General features: G+C 42.5%; 5 protein-coding genes and 2 pseudogenes across 5 annotated transcripts in view; 5 read left to right on the top strand and 2 right to left on the bottom strand.

The window, feature by feature from the left end:
• LOC120420190 (iron-sulfur cluster assembly 2 homolog, mitochondrial) overlaps window positions 1–19,398 on the top strand; it is a 454,760-nt gene that overhangs the window by 403,467 nt on the left and 31,895 nt on the right. The window lies entirely within an intron of this gene.
• LOC120420173 (mediator of RNA polymerase II transcription subunit 8) lies at window positions 3,446–4,384 on the bottom strand. The gene is made up of 2 exons (XM_039583138.2): window positions 4,118–4,384; window positions 3,446–4,060 (listed from the first exon to the last, which is right to left on the bottom strand). The coding sequence occupies exons 1-2, from the start codon at window positions 4,280–4,282 to the stop codon at window positions 3,476–3,478; spliced, it is 750 nt and encodes a 249-aa protein (XP_039439072.1). The 5' UTR covers window positions 4,283–4,384; the 3' UTR covers window positions 3,446–3,475.
• LOC120420159 (DNA replication factor Cdt1-like) lies at window positions 4,441–6,327 on the bottom strand (annotated as a pseudogene).
• On the top strand, window positions 6,457–7,477 carry LOC128092296 (uncharacterized; annotated as a pseudogene).
• On the top strand, window positions 6,635–8,411 carry LOC120420197 (uncharacterized). Its single transcript, XM_052706844.1, has one exon. It carries the CDS (start codon window positions 7,739–7,741, stop codon window positions 8,402–8,404), a length of 666 nt encoding a protein of 221 aa, XP_052562804.1. The 5' UTR covers window positions 6,635–7,738; the 3' UTR covers window positions 8,405–8,411.
• On the top strand, window positions 8,718–8,963 carry LOC120420161 (116 kDa U5 small nuclear ribonucleoprotein component-like). Its single transcript, XM_039583126.2, has one exon. It carries the CDS (start codon window positions 8,718–8,720, stop codon window positions 8,961–8,963), a length of 246 nt encoding a protein of 81 aa, XP_039439060.1.
• Window positions 12,860–18,223, top strand: LOC120420195 (uncharacterized). The gene is made up of 3 exons (XM_039583182.1): window positions 12,860–13,015; window positions 13,269–13,509; window positions 15,330–18,223. Exons 1-3 carry the CDS (start codon window positions 12,860–12,862, stop codon window positions 18,221–18,223), a joined length of 3,291 nt encoding a protein of 1,096 aa, XP_039439116.1.

The raw sequence follows: 19,398 nt of genomic DNA, 5'->3' as shown, positions 1-19,398 counted from the left end.
TCCACCCTAGTGTTTGAACTGACGACCTTTGGATTGCAAGTCCAACCGCCGCCAGCGATTCCACCGGAGTAGGCTTGGTTTGGTGTGTTGTTTGTACTTATGGCATGGAGACGACTCCTACACCTGGAATGACTTAACGGCCTAACAAAAACCAAGGCCGGGACCGACATTTTACTTCCTCATCCGATGGAAGGTTGGAGCAGATGGGAATCGAACCCAGAATCATCCGCTTACAAAGCGGACAGCGTAACCATTCGGCCACGCACTGCCACTGAGATTTTAAGTAATAGAGTTTTAATTTTTATGAATTTCAAAGTTTCAAAATGTTTTAGAAGTTTTGAATGTCAGATACATTAGAATTTCAAAAATATTTCATTCTTATTTAAACTTTAGAATTTTAAAGTTTAAGAAATTTGGAGCTTCGAATGCTCCAATTTTAGAATTTTAGAATTTGAAAAGAGTGTCAGAAATGTAGAATTTGTAGAAATGTGACTGTAGATTTTTTGAATTTCAAAGCTTTAAAAATTAAAAATTTTGGAATTCCAAAATTTTCCAATTGGGAATTTTAAAATTTTGGATTCATATTTCAGATTTTTAGAAATTTTGAATTTTGTAATTTTAAAATTATACAATTTAAGATATTTAAAATTTTGTAATTCAAAAATTTTAGAATTATAGAATTTTAGATTTTAGAATTCAAGCTTGCTTTTCCAATCTTGGATCCTTTTTTAAATTTAAGAATTTTAGAAATCTGGAATTTACTAATTGTAGAATATTACAGTTTTAGAATTAAAAAAAAATGTCTAAAATTCACGATTTTAGAGTTTAAGATTTTTAATATTTCCAGAGTTTTAGAAATGTAGAATTATAGAATTTAAAAAATTTCAGAATTAAAAATCTTAAAATTTTAGATTTTAAAATGTAGCATTTTGAAATTTTGGATTCGTTATTTTCATTCTATAATTTTAGAGTTGAAGAAGTTTGAAATTCAAGAATTATAAAAATTATTTATTTGAGAAATGAAACATATTTAAATTTCTGAATTTTTATTATAAAAAGTAAGAATTTTAGATTCTTTTTAAATTTTAGAGTTTTAGAAATTAAGAATAGCAGAATTTTCAATTTTGCAATTTGAGTATTTGGAATTCTATAAATTCTAGAATGTTCAAAATTCAGAATGTTAAAATTTTAGAATGTTAATGTTTGAGAATAAGGAGCTTTAAAATTGCAGAATTCCAGAGTATAGAATTTTTAAATTATTTTTTTTTAGATTATTTTTCAAAATTGAGAGTTTAAGAAATTTTGCAATTGTAGAATATTGCAATTGTTTAAAATTGTTGAAATTCTAGGATTAAAAAAAATATATAATTTTTTTATTTCAGAATTTTGAAAAATGCAATCGTATTTAAAATTCTAGAGTTTTAAAAATTTGGAATACTGTAATTTTAAAATTTTAGACTGTCAGATTTGAGAATTAATTTTTTTTGAATACATAATTTTAGATTTTTAAAATTTGAAAATCATAGAACTTAAAAATTTCAGAATTTAAGAAGAGTTTTAAAAATGTGGGGTTTAAGAGTTTTCGAATGTTTGGTCCTTTTCTTTAATTTTAGCAATCTGGAATTTTATTTTTTGAATATTACAATTTAAGAATTGAAAAAAATAGAATTTAAGAGTTTAAGGATTTAACAGTCTATTTTTTAAGAATTCCAGAGTTTTAGAAATGTTAAAAAATATTTTTTTTTAATTTCAATAATTTAAAAACTAAGAATTTTTGAATTTTACAATAAAAAAATACAATTTCAGAAATTAAAATTTAGAATTCATAAAATTTAGATTCGTTATAGAATTTATAGAATTTTTTAGTTTAAGAAATTTGGAATTGTAGAATTTTAAAATTTAATAATTTTAAAATTTAATGATTTAAAAAATCTAGAATATTATAAATTTAGGATTTTACAATTAAATTTTTGAACTAAGAATTAAAGATTCTTTTTTAAATTTTAGAGTTAGATTCCCAGAATTTTTGAATTGCAGAATTTTTTAAATTTAGAAAATTATAAAATTTTTGGATTCAAAAATGTTATAATTTGTAATTTTAAAACAAAAGAATTTTAATATTTTAGAACTATTGGCTTCCAAATTCAAGAAACTTGAATGTTTTAGAGGTTCAGTGTGTAAAAATATAAAATTTTGGGATTTCAAAATCAGAGAATTCTAAAAACTATTTTTTTGAATTTTAGAATTTTAGAATTTTAAATTTTAGAATTTTAAAATTTATGAATATTGAATTTTATAATTTTGAAATTTTGTATTTTTGAAATTTTAGAATTTTTAATACTAGAATTTTAGAAATTTTACTTTATGAACATATTTTTTTTTATTTTTAAAACTAAGAATTAAAATATAAAATTTTTAAAATATTATAATTTCAGAATTTAAATTTTTTAGAATTTATCAATTTTTTGTATTTTATAATTTAAGAATTTGAAAATCGATTTTTTTTTAAATTTGGAATTTTAAAATATAATTTAAGAATTTTAAAATGTAATTTTAGCAGAATTTTAAAATTTTAGAATTTCTAAATATTAGAATTTTTGAAATTTTATTTTATTAACCTAACATTTTTTTAGCCTTTGAAATTTTTGAAAAGATTTAAAAATTATGAATTTTTAAATTTGAGATTTTTTTTATTTAAGAATTTTTAAATTTTTAGATTTTAAAAATTAAAATTTTTCGAATTTTAAAATTTTAGAATCTTAAAATTTTAGAATTTTAAAATTTAGAATATAAAAATTTCAAAATTATAAATTTGAAAATATAAGAAACAAGCCTTACCCGACAAACTTCGTTCTGCCTTTTTTTCGTTTGTTGACGTTTTTAGCTTGTTTGCTTATTCAGCCTCCTGTGATCAAAATTTGATTTTACGTAACTTTTCCCATACAATCTGCAGATTTTCCGGAATCAGTTCCAGAGTGGCCAAAGTTGTAACTTTTCGGCATAAGAACCTTCCTTGGACTTACACGAACCCAACGCCACAAAAAGCACCTCGATCCGACGCTCCGTATTGAACTGATTCGCGTTCGAACAAAACCGTCGAAATTTTTTATATATATAGATATAAGATTTAGAATTTCTCAATTTCAGAAAATCTAAATTTTTTAAATCTATTTTTTCGAATTTTTCAATTTTAGAATTGTAGATTGAATATTTAGATTTAAAGAATTGTTGATGTTTATAATTATTGATTGTAAGAATTTTGGATCTAATTATTTCTTTCTTGAATTTTTTTTAAATGACTTTTCTCATGACGTTGTCTGTGGTTTACTTCATTGGGAGCAAAAATCAAATTGCGGCTTTTAAAGAAGTGGTCATGGGATTTTGTAATATCTCTTCCAGTAAAATCCAAGACTCGTTATAGTGAAATTATAGCTTATATTATTACCTGCGTCCAAACTGCCCGGCCTTCCTCCCCTTACCGATACGGATGCACCTGATTCGCGGACTTGATGTTCGTCTTAATCCCCGACGGCATCTTGCCCATTCCGGCTCCCGGCGAAACCGCACTTATCGGCGACGCCTGCCTAATCGCCGGCGGAATCATCAGGCCCGGATTGGGCACTCCGCCCGGTCCCATCGGCAGCGTCAGTCCATTTCCGAGCCCAACCGCGGCCACCAGCGCTTGCGTGTCCGCCAGCGAGCTGGTCTGCTGAATCCCTGGCCGCGATGACGCCTCCGTGTCCCACTCCTCTTTCGCCTTGCTAACAATGTCCCAAACGTGCGAAATGACCTTGGTGTACTGGGCGACCTGTTTGATGGCCGTTTCCGTGAGCAGATTGTTTGCCTTGGCCTCGTGCGCTGCCATCCGGGACTCGGCGCCCGGGTCCGGCTTCGTGCGCAGGTAGTCCGGAACGAGATCGTGCGAAAAGACCGGAATGCGACCCTCGGTCAGCTGAAGAAGGGCTTCGTCACGTTCCGGGGTGAGCAGCAGCGGGAGGACCGTCAGGTTGCGAAGGGGAGTTCCGATTTCCGACGAGAGGATCTTTGCCAAACCGGTGAGCTGGAAAGAAACCCAAATCAATCTTAACCCCACAGAGAAAGACAATTTAAATCTTACATGACTGGAAATCAGCGCAAAGTTGTCCAGAAACGTTGGCCAATTGATCGTCTCGAACTCCGTCTCCAGCCGGTGGATCATCGCCCCAATCGAGTGCTTCAGGTCGTTCAGCCGGCTCAGAATCGCCTCCAGCAGCATGTCCATCTGCTTCTCCTCGCGCTGCATCGTGGCGGCAAACTTTTTCCAACTTTTTTAATCAAAAATTTTAGACGGAAATCTACAAAAATTAGATTTTATTTTCCGAATGTTGACCACGAAGCTAAAAAATGTTTTTGTTTTGCAGAATCTGTCAAAAGCGGCAGGGTGCACGCTTACTGGGGGAACTCAATTTTTAAGTTCGTTCAATCAAAATGAAGTTCGGTTCATCGATCTCAATTTTGAGATGAGTTTGTTTTGATTTTATTTAGCAAATTTGAGATCACTTAACCGAACTACATTTTGCTCGATGACTTTGATGGATCTTGAAAGTGTCAGTTTTGGACTTAGCGTTTTACAGAGTGGACGTTTTGGTAAGTTTCGTAGCAATATTCATGGAAATATTTTGACAATATCATGTTTTATGTTAAAATTCCTCAGCCACGGGGCAAAGGAGAGGACGTGGGAGGATGCCGAGACCGGTTACCGAACGGGAACGCCGGAGAACCGTTTTATGGACTGCGAGGAGGTTCTTGCAATGGCGCCGGAATATCCAGGTCGGCGGGTCGAGTGAACATGGTTAACGGCGATCCGATGATGGGAGGTGTCCCCGGAGTACGGTTCCCGTGGGTTGGTTCCAGTTTGTTCGCGCAAAACTTGTAATTCCTGTACCGGGAGGTGCGCTTCGAGATTTATTGGGCAGATGAGAAGGAGTAGATGCTGGATCCGGAAGTTAAACGGGTTTCGCCTCGTGGAGAGGACGTCCTTGGTCGAAGAGAATCGCTCCACCTCCGGAGGCAAGGAAAGTGGCATTTGGGCAATGTCCGGGCAGCTTTCCAGATCAAACTCCGGAGTCCAACGGGTCGACTTTTCCTTTGCGATTCTCATCGGAAGATCCAGTGCTAGCAAGAACGTTTCGTGGGCATCTTTAGCCTTGGCCAACAACAGTCTGTTGAACATATTAATCTGCGCCAAACGGTTCTCGTAAAAGTTCTTCCGCGCAATCCGCTGCACCGCCGGCTTCAGCTTCCGGAACGTGATCTGCTTCTTCCGGTTGTGGAACATGGCGCAGACGGTGTCAATGCACTTGAACAGCTCGCCCAGATCGCGGTACTTGTACAACAGCTGCAGCGCCGGACGGCCCGAATCCGCCAGCGTTTGGAACCGCTGGTAGGCCGGGACCTTGGTCGGGCTGGTCGTCACCGGGGTAACTTTCGAGGGCGGCTTGATGGGGCTCATCAACGTGGCCAGGAGCTTCGGCGTGACGGCCGCGGGGACATTAGCGAGCTGTGGTTGACCTTGGTGCAGCATTTTGGTGGGCGAAGCGATCGGTTTCTGTGGGCCTAAAAAGGAAGAAGAAAAGTGGACAATGTTAGTTTAGTTTTTGATTTGAAGGGCTGTTTGCTTAAGAGTTAAGATAAGATTCTTATCTCAACTGTTTCGCATGGTTGAATGCATTGTTGCATTTTGTTCTCTTCAGTTAGCTTATCTGCAAACTGATAAGTTATAACTCAACCCACCGACACCTCCACCACCAGCGTCTGGAACTCCGTCAAATTCCTAGCCGCCGTCCCCGGGCTCGGCGGAACCGGCTTCTTTCTGGTCTCCTCCAGCCGTACATTCTAAATCCTGTCCAGCTTGTCGAACCCACTCTGCAGCTTGTTCAGCGAAGTCTTCAGCCAATTTCGCGCTCCGGCTAAGCTTCGCTTAGATCTGGTCCATGGACATTTCGCTCACGCTGGGGCCGGCCACCGGAGCCGGAACCGGCGCAACCTTCGTCGGTGTTTTCATTCCCCGGTCCACATTCCCGGCACTATTAGCTGCGTCGAATTCAATCTTGACCGACGCCGCCTTGGCCGAACTGGCCTGAAGACGCTTCTTGTGCAAGAGCATCCCCATCTTCAAGAACTTGACCAGCTTGGGCTGCTCCAGCATCTCCCGGGTCTTCTCGTCCATCTTCACCGCTCCAATACGTTTGACGGATCGCGTATCCCGCGTAACCCGTGCAGCAAGAGTTGGAGTCGATAAAGGAGGACCGAATAATTAGCGGGTTCGACAGCACCAGCAGAGTAGCAAGCAATGTAAGTTTGAGGCCTTCAGATGATTTGAAGTTAATTTCTTGTATCTTTATCTTCCTGTGCAAAGTCAGGCAGCAGCCGAAGGAGGCTCAATGATCTTTGGAGATTCGATACGCCGCATGCAGAATGGAAGCTAATATCCGAGCTTACACTTGCCGAACTCCAGCTCAGTTGTTCCTACGCCACATTACCTCCCTGCTTAGGATTCCCAAAGGACGTCGAGCTCGGCACATGGACATCACCTTCTGGAACCCAAACGTCGCTGCACCGTTAGCTAAGCTATCGCTGAACGAGCTTTGTGGCAATGGGCAGCTGTACTTATCCAACTGCAACACATTCCGTAATCGCGTTTACCGTTCGGACGATGTTTTTTTTAAGTTTTTGAAGAGACTGGACAAAGCGTTTGGAGGCATGAGCAGGATGGACGCATGAAAAAGGTTGAGAAGCAGCGGAATTCTTTGGTTAAGAAGGAAAGTGCTCGGGGAATTGGTACGCCTCGAACGAGAACCGCTGCGGCTGCTGTCATACTTTCTCGCGGTAAAGGCCATTTCGTTGAAAAGCGGACCAGCGTTCCATTTAAATAGTCTGCGTCGGCTGTTACCAGATCATGTGGATCTAGATCGATCTATTCGGGACCCCTTTCCAGCACAACTTAAGAAATTGTGATTTTTTTTTGATTGTTGCACTAATTTTACAATTTTTATTTAATTTTATTTGTAGGAAAAGTTTTAAGAAGATGTTCTGCAAATGTACGAGTATACGAAAGTGGCGAGGTGCTCGGTAGCAAAGGTTAGAGCAAGGTGGGCATGAGGCTTGCGCGATTCGGCAGGACTGCACGAGTTGGTCAAGTTGATCCACGAAGACACGCAGGACGAGTTCACCACGGCGAGTACGAGTTGGCGCAGACGACGCGTGACCTGCTCGATATGGAACTCACAGCGACGGCCGGAGGTGTGCGTCCAGGTCAATTGCTCGCCGAATCCACTCGGTACTCGACGTCCGTGGCACAAGATCCCCGCACTCTGGTGGTGCTACTGCGGTACGATCCCTTCAAATTTACCCAACGCGTATTCAGCACAGCGAGCTAGACATTAGCTTCGCGTACACCAAGCACATGCGAATGGCAAGAGGGCGTAAGCGCGAGTAAGACCAGTTAAACTTTGAGTGCCGAGTAGAACATCGAGACGGAGGAAAACGAAACTGACGACTCCCTGTCCGTTGCTACATGAAACTCGGCCAGCAGCTACGTGCGTCTCGCATGCTACGAGAAAGGCCATCAAGCACGACCCAAACGTGTACAAGGCGTGATATCTCTAAGCGTACATGAACTTCGAGGTCTTTCAGAACCAAAAGCAACAGGAAGACTTCCAGAAGTACCTTGAACGGAGAGTACGTTACTTTCCAGTTGATGCGCCGTGAAAAGACCTCAATAACACTCGTGCTGACCTCGGACGATACCGCCGATGGTCCACCGACATCTAAGCTGTACGACCCAAAGGCCGGCAGGCAACAGTATCCTCACCAGCTCGTTGCCGATTCGGCCGGAATTAACAGCATAATCGATCGCGAACAGCAAGAACGCGTCGACGGAATGGACTGCCCGGAGAACATTTTTGTGCAGCAAGCCCTCGAGCAGCTTAAAGAGCGTAGGGAGAAGGTAGCGAGCAAGAAGATTACGGAACCATCGTCGGAACCAGCTGCTCCGTTGGACGAGCAAGCCGAACCGATCACGGAATCGCCAGAGCCAACTCTAACTGCCGACGTCGGTCAACCGCTGCAGGACAGCAACTTTTTGCAGAGCGACATCGTGCAGACGCTGCACTGCGAAACTTCCGACTACTTTTACTTCTTCCAGGCCACCGACGGCCATCTTCACAGCCAGTTCCACAAACGCGTTCGAACCGTTAACCAAGCCGCCGGCTCCAAAGCTGATTCATATAACTGGCTCGAAAATGTTCACTGCCCCGTTTGCGGAACGCAGATACGGTTCGATCTCGACTGTCGACGCCGAAGAGGAGCTGATGGAAAGAGCACGCTCCCACGAGTTCCGCAACAATCTGAGCTTTGCCATTGAGGCGGCGCCCGGGTCAGGAATACCTTTAGAAGAACCCTGGCGGAGACAAACAAAGTACGCCTTCCCCGCCGTGGAATGGTCTTCCACTCAACCTCTCCCAAAGCAACTCCAGCCCTAACGTTGAGTGGACAAAACCCTGCTCGGCGCCGTCAAAGATTCCATCATGCAAGGCTTCTAGTGAGACACGCGCGAAGGACCACTCTGCGAAGAACCCATCCGGAACGTAAAGTTCAAATCCCGTCGTCATCGCCCAGGAACCGCTCCATCGCGGAGATGGCCAACCACCCGCCGAATCGCCTACTCTGCCTTTGTCATGGCCACACCCCGCCTCATGGATCGTATCTCTTCGTCGAAGTGCAAGCCCCCGCCGATTGCGTTTCCTTCGTGTAAACCGTCCTCGCCGGCGACGTGGCCTATCTCCGATTCCCCCCTCTACACCATCAAAGCATTCATCCCCTCCAGCGATTCGTTCGATGTCTTTCACCACTGGCGGATCGTCCCCGGCGATCCGCTCGACAAGAGCATCGTCATCCGGCCGCTGGCAAGTGTCACTCGCTAGTTCTCGTCCACCCATAGTCGCTGGAACCGTTGCACCAAGTGCTGAAATGATAATGAATAATGAAAATGATAATTTAATTAGATTAAAATTTGAATAAAATCATCCAAAAACTAACCCAGAAAGACAATTTCCTTTTAACTATCATTCCGAACCGATATCCGTCCCCCGGAACCGTTTTTCTGCTTTCCCGGAGGATTTTTCCGGTACCCAGCGCATGTCAAATTTGACATCGGCTCCACCATGTTAAAATTAAGTTCGGGTACTCGATGTCAAATTTGTATGACTACGGTTTGCGCCGTTTTGCTTGGATCCACTCAAATTTGAGTTCCCCTGGTAAGCGTGTGGTTTGTGGAAATCATTAGCCAACTGCAGCGACATCTGAGTATGATATTATGAGTTAAAATTCGATTGAATGCATGGAGACCGGACTAATATTACGCCAGTTTTTAATTTTAGACTAGGATTAAAAAATTTCACAAATGTTGATTTTTTTTAACATTGAAAATTGGACCATAGACTGATGCAAATATTTTTCAAAGTTGTTGTCCCTCAGCTCTGGCCGAAATCGAGGAGAGGGGGCAAATATTCGCAATTCGCAATTTTCAGTGTAAGAACGGGCCTTGACCGATCTTATGCACCAGGTTCCCGACGAACACGCACTGCCCTTACACCTACATCTCACCCTTGCTCTGAGTCAGTACGAGCAGCACGCTAGAACACGCTTTGAGTGTTCGTGCCAGGCATGCACACCTTCTTTTCCGGTTACGCATTTTAACTCGGCCGGGGGTGGTACATTACGTAGGGATTGATGTAAGTATAAGCGCCTAACCATTTATAGTGTGCCTATCAATTTTCATTAAAGAAAAAACTGTTATATTTTTAGTTTGAATTCAAAAACTAATTGTTATTTATTGTGTATTGTTTTCTCCTGAAATCTTCCCTATTGTTGAGTCGTGTTTATCTGTTGCTATTTCTTTTGTCGCGGTAATTTGTTACAATTTTTGGTCCTAAGCATGTTATAAAAGTTTACCAAAAATACAATAGTAATATTTGTGTTAATCCTTTAATCATTCCATAAATTGAGTAAGGGCTCGAACCTCACTTGCTTAAGAAAAAGGTGAAGTTTCAAAACAATGGACAGTGAAAGAAATATACTATGTAAAGAATCTATAGTAAAAGAAAGATAGTAATTTATGAAGTAGATAAAGAAATTAACAATAGTTAATAAATAGAGGTAACAAACAAGCTTAGATTGTATTGAGGGCAATTTACAGGGAAGATGAGAAATTATTCAAATAGATAAATAAAGAAAAGGCACATGATAAACAAAATTGACATCGCTGCCAAATTAAGGGAAAGCAGACAGTTTGTTACAGCAGCATCAATTGGTAAAATAGAGTGGAAAAGCGTTGAGAAATAAGAGAATCAAATAAGTAAAATCGAAATCAAATGGAGGATAGTAAACAGAAGCCGTTTTAGGAAATCAGTGAAACAAAATAAACAGAAGATAGCTGTTAGCTGAGAATGAAACGAAAAGAAACCCCGTTGTGCGATGTTTCAGGTACATCCACAGCAGTTGACTCAACATACTGCGAATCAAAACAATACCGTCTACAATCACAAATTACTTCCCTTTCCCACATTGTCGCGCCCCTTTCTTTTAGCCGTCTCGACTCTGACCCGCGGTGGTCAAAGGTTTACGATCCGTTTCCACAGGCCACCAGCTAGGTCATCATGAAAACCAAGCCAACGTGGAGGTAAGAAAATAGGACACTCGCAAGGAACCAGAGCTATACTGTTCTGATCAAGATAATTCGGATGATCTAACAGAACTACGGATGTAGTTAGTTACGCTCCTTCCAGGATGTTCCTTACGTGGATGTCAACCGAAGAGCACGCAACAAGGTCAGTGCCATTGCATGCTCTTAGGTATCAATCCTTGGCCTGCATCGAGGAGAGGGGGCAAATACATACAAAAATGGAAACTAAAAGCCAGAATTTCAACAATGAAAAAATTGTTGGAAAATGCATTACACAATACAATACTCCAACTGAGACAGGACCCAGGGAGACGACTTCTACGCCTGGACTGAGCTAACGACATAACTTTTAGTTTAGTCCGGGGCCAAAATTCACTTCCCGTCCGACGGAAGGCGTGAGCACACACAAAGAAAAAATACTCTAAATTTAAAAAGATCGTTCGTTGGATTAAAAGTTCGCGTTGGTTAATATTCGTAGAAAGTTCAAACTTTTCAATTTAAAAGTTGGAAAGTTTTTGATACTACCATGCATTTATGGAACAAAATCGTTGTATCGGTAAAAGTGTTTTACTTTTAATTTGAAAAGAACCTTTAATAGCAAGAATAAACAACATTTAATACTACAGTGATAGTTTCAGAAAAATGGGCTTGATTCTAGGCTTGATTTTATGTTTATTTTTAAAAGTTTTAAACAGTATGTTAAAAAAAGACATTTTGTTATTGTATTTAACGCTTCTGGCCAAAATCCGAGTCCAAGCTGTACCGATTCTTATGGTACGCCACCGGTCACTTCCGAAGACCCCAAGCTGGACAGTTCCGGATGGACATTTCGACGCGCGACAGCAAAGTAGAGAACAGGATGGTCACGTTGCCGGCCTTCATCAGGACAGGTTTGGAGAAGTTGACTGTAGATTCGGCAAGGGTGATCGACGTTTCCCGGCTTGAAAGTGAGGTGCCTGAACGGGGAGTTCCAGATTCTGGAAGCGCATCCGGCATATTGGGTTGATGAGGCCCTCGGAACGGAATTCGATCTCGAGCACTTCATCCTCCTTCGAGAATGACACAGATTTTTCGGCACGCTGTCCAGGTTCATTCGGCTGGAGCTGCGCCGTCGCGAGATGAGCATTTGTGGGCGGTTAGTTGCTAAAAGAGATGGAAGTTAGTGAAGTTGGCAAGCCACTGTACACATTATCATTACTCACCGGTGTTGTAAACCGCCGGCACCGAGTGCAACATCCGCTCTGGCCACCTCTGATTATCCCGCTTCTCGTCGTCCTCCTCTTCGTCGGCTCCTTCTCCTAACCGTGAAAATCACCTGTCTCGTTCTTGTCCAAAAACACCCAAGCTTCCTTCTTACCCATTCCGGTCGTGGAACAGCTGCAGTTCCTGCAGGAAGCTCGCCTTGTCCTTTTTGAGCACTTGACCTCGTCCCGTACCCGCACCACCCTCCTTCGAAGGCGTTCCGCTGCTGCTGTTTGGCTCACGAAGGTTTCCGCGTCCGATTCCTGGCTGCTGCCGCGGTCGGCTTTGCTTTGCGTCCTAGAATCACCAGCACCACCAGACCCACCAAAGTGTTTGTTTACATTTGGAACTTAGTCGTACACGGTTACACGAGAACGTCAAAATGAAAGAAATTTTACAGTCGTATTAAAAGTTAAGACTTTTAAATCAGTTAGTAAGGAGATTTTCCAAAACTTTACCAGTAAAAGTTTTCATTTTTTAAACAAGAAAAAAACTTTCCCTCAAGCTAATTTTAGCAACTTTTTAAATCAAAAATAAGTTACTTTTGTCATTACGGTAATATTTTTTTGTGTGCAGACAAATCTCGTCTCGAAAAATGCCACCGGAACCTTCTAGCACAGACAAACAGACGTGACTCTCCATACAAATTATTTTTGAAATCCATCGTCCTTAATCAACCTCACCAAACCACGGCGACGTCAGCGCTGCCTGGTGAGCTGATGCCGAAGCGCAGCCCAAACATACCAATACAAACTCATTACTGTCATGCGTCATGTCATTGTATGCGTGAGACAATCAAGCCTTAACGATTGTAAACATCAACAGCTGACCGACATAATTTTGTTGATGCTGATCGTCAGTACCCGATGCAAAAAATAAAAATCAACGTAGAAGATGACGGTGAATCAGTTCCGTTTCCAATGGCAGAACATCATGAGGCAAAACATGCGGCAGCATCAGCAACGACGCACTACAACCGCAACGATAGAGATCAAACCACTGGTCCTCCCCGTTGCTTCCAAGTTCTGTCGAAGATTCCTCCTCCCCCAGGTTTGGAAACATCCGCGGGGAACGTGTCCACGGCGCAGTTAAGTTGCACCAAACAACAAAAGCAAGGCAAAGGTTCCAAAAAATGCTGCCGTTAAATTTATATCGAAACAGAAACAGAAACTGAACTGTGGAAAAAAGATTGAGTGGCGCAACATCGCCAAAAGGCCAAAAGGACGACCAGCAGCAGCAATCTGAGCAGCAGTCCACGAGGGATAAGCAGGTTGCTCCGAATGAGATGACTCCTCCGCAATAGCGGGCGCCTCAGCAGCGGCCTCGACATCGGCAGGCAGTTGAACAGGCCGTGTTTCAAGACGGGTCCCGAAGGAACCTCGATTTTATCGTTGCCGATCGACAGTCCGTCACCATGGTGGAGGTGGGAGAGGCGAGCTCTCCCGAGACGGTGTACGGGTTAATATTGGGGCAAGAGCTAGGGCAAGAGGCTATGGCCAAGGCTGCCCCAACCTTTTCCTGCAAAGCCTGGATTGTGATTCACCGTTAGATTTCCTGAATTCCATAAATTTTGGTATTCTCATTTGCTGCCTCGCACGTGCTCACGCTCAACTTAAAAACAAAAACACGCATCACACACACTGAGAAAAGACGGGTGAGCTGCAGCGACAGCAGCGCCATCAGCGCCGGGTGAGTGGATGCCGAAACAAAATTGCATTTGAAATAACCGTTTTTGAAGGACGATGGTTCGGCACTCGAGTGTCCCGTCTGTTTGTCTGTGCTTCTAGGGTCGAATCCAGGCTAAAAACTAAAAACTAAAAACTAAAAATTAAAAACTAAAAACTAAAAACTTAAAACTAAAAACTAAAAACTAAAAACTAAAAACTAAAAACTAAAAACTAAAAACTAAAAACTAAAAACTAAAAACTAAAAACTAAAAACTAAAAACTAAAAACTAAAAACTAAAAACTAAAAACTAAAAACTAAAAACTAAAAACTAAAAACTAAAAACTAAAAACTAAAAACTAAAAACTAAAAACTAAAAACTAAAAACTAAAAACTAAAAACTAAAAACTAAAAACTAAAAACTAAAAACTAAAAACTAAAAACTAAAAACTAAAAACTAAAAACTAAAAACTAAAAACTAAAAACTAAAAACTAAAAACTAAAAACTAAAAACTAAAAACTAAAAACTAAAAACTAAAAACTAAAAACTAAAAACTAAAAACTAAAAACTAAAAACTAAAAACTAAAAACTAAAAACTAAAAACTAAAAACTAAAAACTAAAAACTAAAAACTAAAAACTAAAAACTAAAAACTTAAAACTTAAAACTTAAAACTTAAAACTTAAAACTAAAAACTAAAAACTAAAAACTAAAAACTAAAACCTAAAAACTAAAAACTAAAAACTAATTATTTTTCATTCAATTGGGTACTAAAGCCCTATGTAAATTTTTATGTACAACGGTAAAAAACACGATTAAAAACCATTTCTGATCACTTTTTTCATTTTAATGAAATTTTTTTTTTGGCAAGACAACAATTTTTCGATGGATCAACTATGGTCCCCTTGGAACGAGCTGTCAAGTAGGAGCTTTTCTGTCAAGAAGGACCGCGAGGTTAATTTTTCCAAATTGATTTAAAAATCCATTTTAAACTCTTTGTGGTCGTACAAAGGGTCATTGTACTCAGAAAAATAAGCTTTATCGCTGTAAACAATAATATCACAAATATTATCATCATAATACTTGATTTTTTTCCACACGATTATCTCAGAACTGGCAGCACATCCCCACAGACATTTGTTCAGAATTTGATTCTGAGTCGATAGGTATACGTGGAGGTATATCTGAGAGGTGTATTTAAGTAGGTCAGCGAACGACTGGACAACGCGTACCATAGGTACATTATGTACCGTAGGTATAAAATAGACCCACCAAGTGGTCCTTTAGCCTCTTGTCCTGTAACTCCGATACCCTGGCCTCCCCGCGGTGCTGGCCGGGATACTAGTAACCATTGCAGAGATCGGGTAACCAACCCCCGGTGGAAACTTTGGTAGTATGCTGACAGGGTAAGGGGGGCTCCACCCTCTTCGGAGGGTGAAGCTGTACCGTTAGGCTTCGAGACAAAAGCCCCCGTTACGGTGTCGAGAGAAAACCGCAGCTGGGTCCCGGAAGCTGCAAGGTGGCAGCCCCACCCCGAGACTAGGTATTCGCAGCCCTGGTTAGGCGGCATACCGAAGCAAATCACCAACTCAGAAAAACGAAAGAAGAAATTCAGGACGGATTAATCGGCATCAGACCAGGCGATGTAAAAAGGACAACGATTGGAAACTCGGTACTTGGAACGTTCGAACTCTCCAAGATCCTGCACGTGCTGGCCTTCTTGCCCGGGAGCTGCACAAGCTGAACGTGCATGTGGCCGCCATCCAGGAAGTTCGATGGCCCGGTCATGGAGAGCGAGAATTCACGGCGGTGGACCCCATCGCCAACACCTCTTTCAAGTACCACATCTACTACAGTGGCGGCGAAAAGGCGATGCACGGAGTCGGTTTCGTAGTGATTGGGGATCAGAAGAACCGAGTCATCAAGTGGAAGGTGGTGAATGACCGGATCTGCGTGTTGAGAATAAAGGGCAAATTCTTCAACTACAGCCTGATCAACATCTACGCTCCGACGAACGACAAGCCCGATGACGAGAAAGACGCTTTCTACGAGCGTCTTGACAAGACCTATGGAGAGTGCCCAAGACACGACGTGAAGATAGTCATCGGAGACGCAAACGCGCAGGTCGGAAGGGAAGCCTTCTTCCATCCTGTCATCGGCAAGGAGAGCCTTCATCCTCGCACGAATGACAACGGCCTACGTTTGGTCAATTTCGCCGCAGCCAGAGGAATGGCTATCTGTAGCACCTTCTTTGCGCGCATGAACATTCGGAAGCACACCTGGCGACACCCGAATGGCGAATCGTGCACACAAATCGATCACGTTTTGGTGGATGGTCGACACTTCTCGGACGTGATGGACGTCCGATCGTACAGAGGACCGAACATCGACTCTGATCACTTCCTGGTAGCGTGTAAAATCCGAGCTAGGCTGTCGAACGTGCTGACCCCGCGGACTGCGAGGATAGCGCGGTTGAACGTCCAGCGCCTCGCGAGCAGCGACGTTGCTGCAGAGTACAGTCGGAAGCTCGACGAGCGGATCAACGAGGACGCGCCTACGGGTAACCTGGACGAGCAATGGGGAGCCCTCCAGAGCATCGTCAACACAACGGCTACCGAAGTGATCGGCACGACCAGAGGACGCAAACCCAAAGGGTGGTTTGATGCGGAGTGCCAGCGAGTGACGGACGAGAAGAACGAGGCCAGGAAGCGTATGCTCGTTAAGGGTACGCGCCGAAACTGTGAGCGATACAGTGAGTTGCGAAGAGCAGAGAAACGAATCCACCGCCGAAAAGAACGGGAGTACGACGAAACGGTACTTGCCGAAGCGGAAGCACAGTACAACGCGAACGATAAGCGGAGGTTTTACGCGACTGTCAACGGTGTAAGAAGGAAAACCACGCCTTCCCCTGTGATGTGCAACGACACGGAAGGCAACCTGTTGACAGACAAGACTGCGGTGGCGGCTAGGTGGAAGGAGCACTTCCAGCAGCTGTTGAACGGTGAAGCACGAGAGGGAATCGTCGAGGACAGGATACACGTTGAGGAAGATGGAAAAGCTGTGGACCCGCCTACGTTGGAGGAAGTAGCTAAGGCTGTTAAAGAGCTCAAGAACGGGAAATCCGCGGGAAAGGACGGACTTCCGGCCGAACTTTTCAAGCACGGGAGTACGCGGATGACCGAGATTCTGCACCAAATCATCCTACGCATTTGGTGCGAAGAACAGCTTCCGACCGACTGGTTAGACGGGCTCGTCACCCCAATCTACAAGAAAGGGCAAAGACTCGATTGTGCCAACTATCGAGGCATCACAATCCTCAACGCAGCGTACAAAGTACTCTCCCGCATCCTGTGGAGCAAGCTGAGACCGATGACCGAGACCTTTGTCGGCGAATACCAGTGCGGTTTTCGAGCGGGTCGGTCAACGACGGATCAGATGTTCACACTGCGACAAATCCTCGACAAGTTCCGGGAGTACAACCTGCAAACACACCATTTGTTCATCGACTTCAAGGCGGCGTACGATTCGGTCAAAAGAAACGAACTTTGGAAGATTATGGTAGAACACGGCTTTCCGGCGAAGCTTATAAGACTGATTCGTGCAACGCTCGACGGAGCAAAATCAAGCGTGCGAATAGCCAACGAGACATCTGAAGCTTTCGTTACGTTGGATGGATTGAAGCAGGGCGATGCTCTCTCGAACTTACTGTTCATCATAGCGTTGGAGGGTGCTGCGCGAAGGGCAGGCGTGCAAAGAAACGGAACACTCATCACTAAATCGCACATGCTGCTTGGATACGCTGACGACATCGACATCATTGGTATCGACCGTCGTTCAGTGGAGGAGGCGTTCGTCCCTTTCAAGCGGGAAGCTGCGAAAATCGGACTGACCATCAACACTGCCAAGACCAAGTATCTGGTCGCTGGCAGAGCGCGTGGCAGTGCAGGTGATGGTGTTTCGGAGGTGGAAATAGATGGAGAAAGATATGAGGTGGTGGATGAATTTGTATATCTTGGTACACTCGTGACGTGCGACAACGATGTGAGCTGCGAAGTGAAACGGCGGATTAGTGCTGCAAACAGGGCCTTCTACGGTCTTCGTAGCCAGCTAAGGTCCCGCAGCCTAAGGACGCCTACGAAAATCACGCTGTACAGGACCTTGATACTCCCTGTAGCTCTTTACGGTCACGAGTCGTGGACGCTAAAGGAGGCTGACCAGAGAGCACTTGGGGTCTTCGAGCGGAGAATCCTGCGTTCTATCTTCGGCGGCAAGCAAGTAGGAGACCGGTGGCGCAGGCGCATGAACTTCGAGCTGTACCAAGACTACAAACATGCTGATATCGTAAAAGTCATCAAGCACGACAGGCTGAAGTGGGCTGGACATGTAGCCAGAATGTCGGACGAGCGGGCGGCTAAAACGATATTCAGTAGCGAACCTGGACGGGGTCGTCGGCTTCGTGGAAGGCCTCGTACGCGTTGGCTGTGTGCAGTCGACGAAGATGCAAGAGCGGCCAACATTGTGGGCGACTGGAGACGAGCGGCCCAAGATCGAGCATCCTGGAAATCTTCGATTAGTTCAGCGTTGGGTCGATAGACCTGTTGCTGATAAAGTAAGTAAGTAAGTATTTAAGAAGTTCATTTTTCGAGTGATTTTATAGCCTTGCCTCAGTGAGGTGAGGAAGGCAAAACTAATAACTAAAAACTATTTTTTTTATTTTTTTTTTTGATTTTTGTGAGACCAGAAGCATTAAAAATGCAAATCTTTAACAAGAAATTTAGATCTCATACAGGTTCACTTTTCTTGTTTATGAAATTTGAAGACAAATTATAAATAAAAAGAAGGGTTTGACGATATTTGTGCAATTTATTGAGACTTTCCCTTCTTTTTACAAGATTGGAAGATATGCAAAAGGGTATTTTGACGCGAACTATGAACTTTATAGAGTTTATCCAAGATTTTATAAAGCAAAGGAAATTCATATAGATTTACCCTTCTTTTTTATAAGATTTGACATTTTTAATGTAACAAAATTTTAGGATTTGAAGATCTGAATAAAGCAAATAGAAAACAAAATCATTATTTATTCTCATAAAAAATAATCCTTAATTTTAAAAACAACAACAACAAACATTCGTATAGAATTGATTAATCTAAGAAATGGCACTCTGAAAAATGGTCTATTGCTAGGCTAATGTAATTTCCAGGCCAAAATTATGGTACGTTCGTTTGAAGAGCCGGTGCGGCACTGGGTGCCGCACTCGTCGGTGCCAGTTTTGGTTCAATCGAACGTCATTTGTCAGTGTGCGTGGAACTCGCATGAAACTGAAAAAATATCGAGTGCGGCACTAGAGTTTCAGTTCCAAGATGGCGGCGAAACTCGTGCGGAACTAACGCGAGTTTCTTCAAACAAACACTTTGACAGCTCTGAGTGCGGCACTCAGTGTGGAACTAGCCATCAAACGAACGTACCATTAGACGCACTATTGCCAAGCACGTGGTTTTGTGTGTTTTTACAGCTGTCAGTCGATCCAATTCCAAAGGCTTTTCTCAATATGCTGGAAGCTAGGCAGTATCAGCTGACTTTTTAGAAAATATTAAAAACAAACCAAGTTGACAGCCAAGTCAACGCAGAATTTCAGTTCAACTTGCTGATTTTTACACTGCGAAAGTTAGGCGGCAATAATCTCCTGTCACTCACAGCTAAGGAGAAACGTGATTTTATCTTGCAATAAGCAATATCAAATTCCACATAAAGATGTCGCTTCGAC

Source organism: Culex pipiens, chromosome 1, assembly GCF_016801865.2.
Source record: "Culex pipiens pallens isolate TS chromosome 1, TS_CPP_V2, whole genome shotgun sequence".
Classification (NCBI taxonomy): Eukaryota; Metazoa; Arthropoda; class Insecta; order Diptera; family Culicidae; genus Culex; species Culex pipiens.
This window is presented reverse-complemented; position numbering and strand designations above follow the sequence as displayed.

Bases quoted from the DNA above. Each gene is read 5' to 3' on its own strand.
- LOC120420173 (XM_039583138.2), bottom strand. From the start codon at position 4,282: ATGCAGCGCGAGGAGAAGCAGATGGACATGCTGCTGGAGGCGATTCTG. The intron at 4,061-4,117 runs GTAAGATTTAAA...GTTTCTTTCCAG, and splicing joins TTGCGCTGATTTCCAGTCAT to CTCACCGGTTTGGCAAAGAT.
- LOC120420197 (XM_052706844.1), top strand. From the start codon at position 7,739: ATGCGCCGTGAAAAGACCTCAATAACACTCGTGCTGACCTCGGACGAT.
- LOC120420161 (XM_039583126.2), top strand. From the start codon at position 8,718: ATGGCCACACCCCGCCTCATGGATCGTATCTCTTCGTCGAAGTGCAAG.
- LOC120420195 (XM_039583182.1), top strand. From the start codon at position 12,860: ATGACGGTGAATCAGTTCCGTTTCCAATGGCAGAACATCATGAGGCAA. The intron at 13,016-13,268 runs GTTTGGAAACAT...CCTCCGCAATAG, and splicing joins GAAGATTCCTCCTCCCCCAG to CGGGCGCCTCAGCAGCGGCC. The intron at 13,510-15,329 runs GTTAGATTTCCT...GAACTCTCCAAG, and splicing joins AGCCTGGATTGTGATTCACC to ATCCTGCACGTGCTGGCCTT.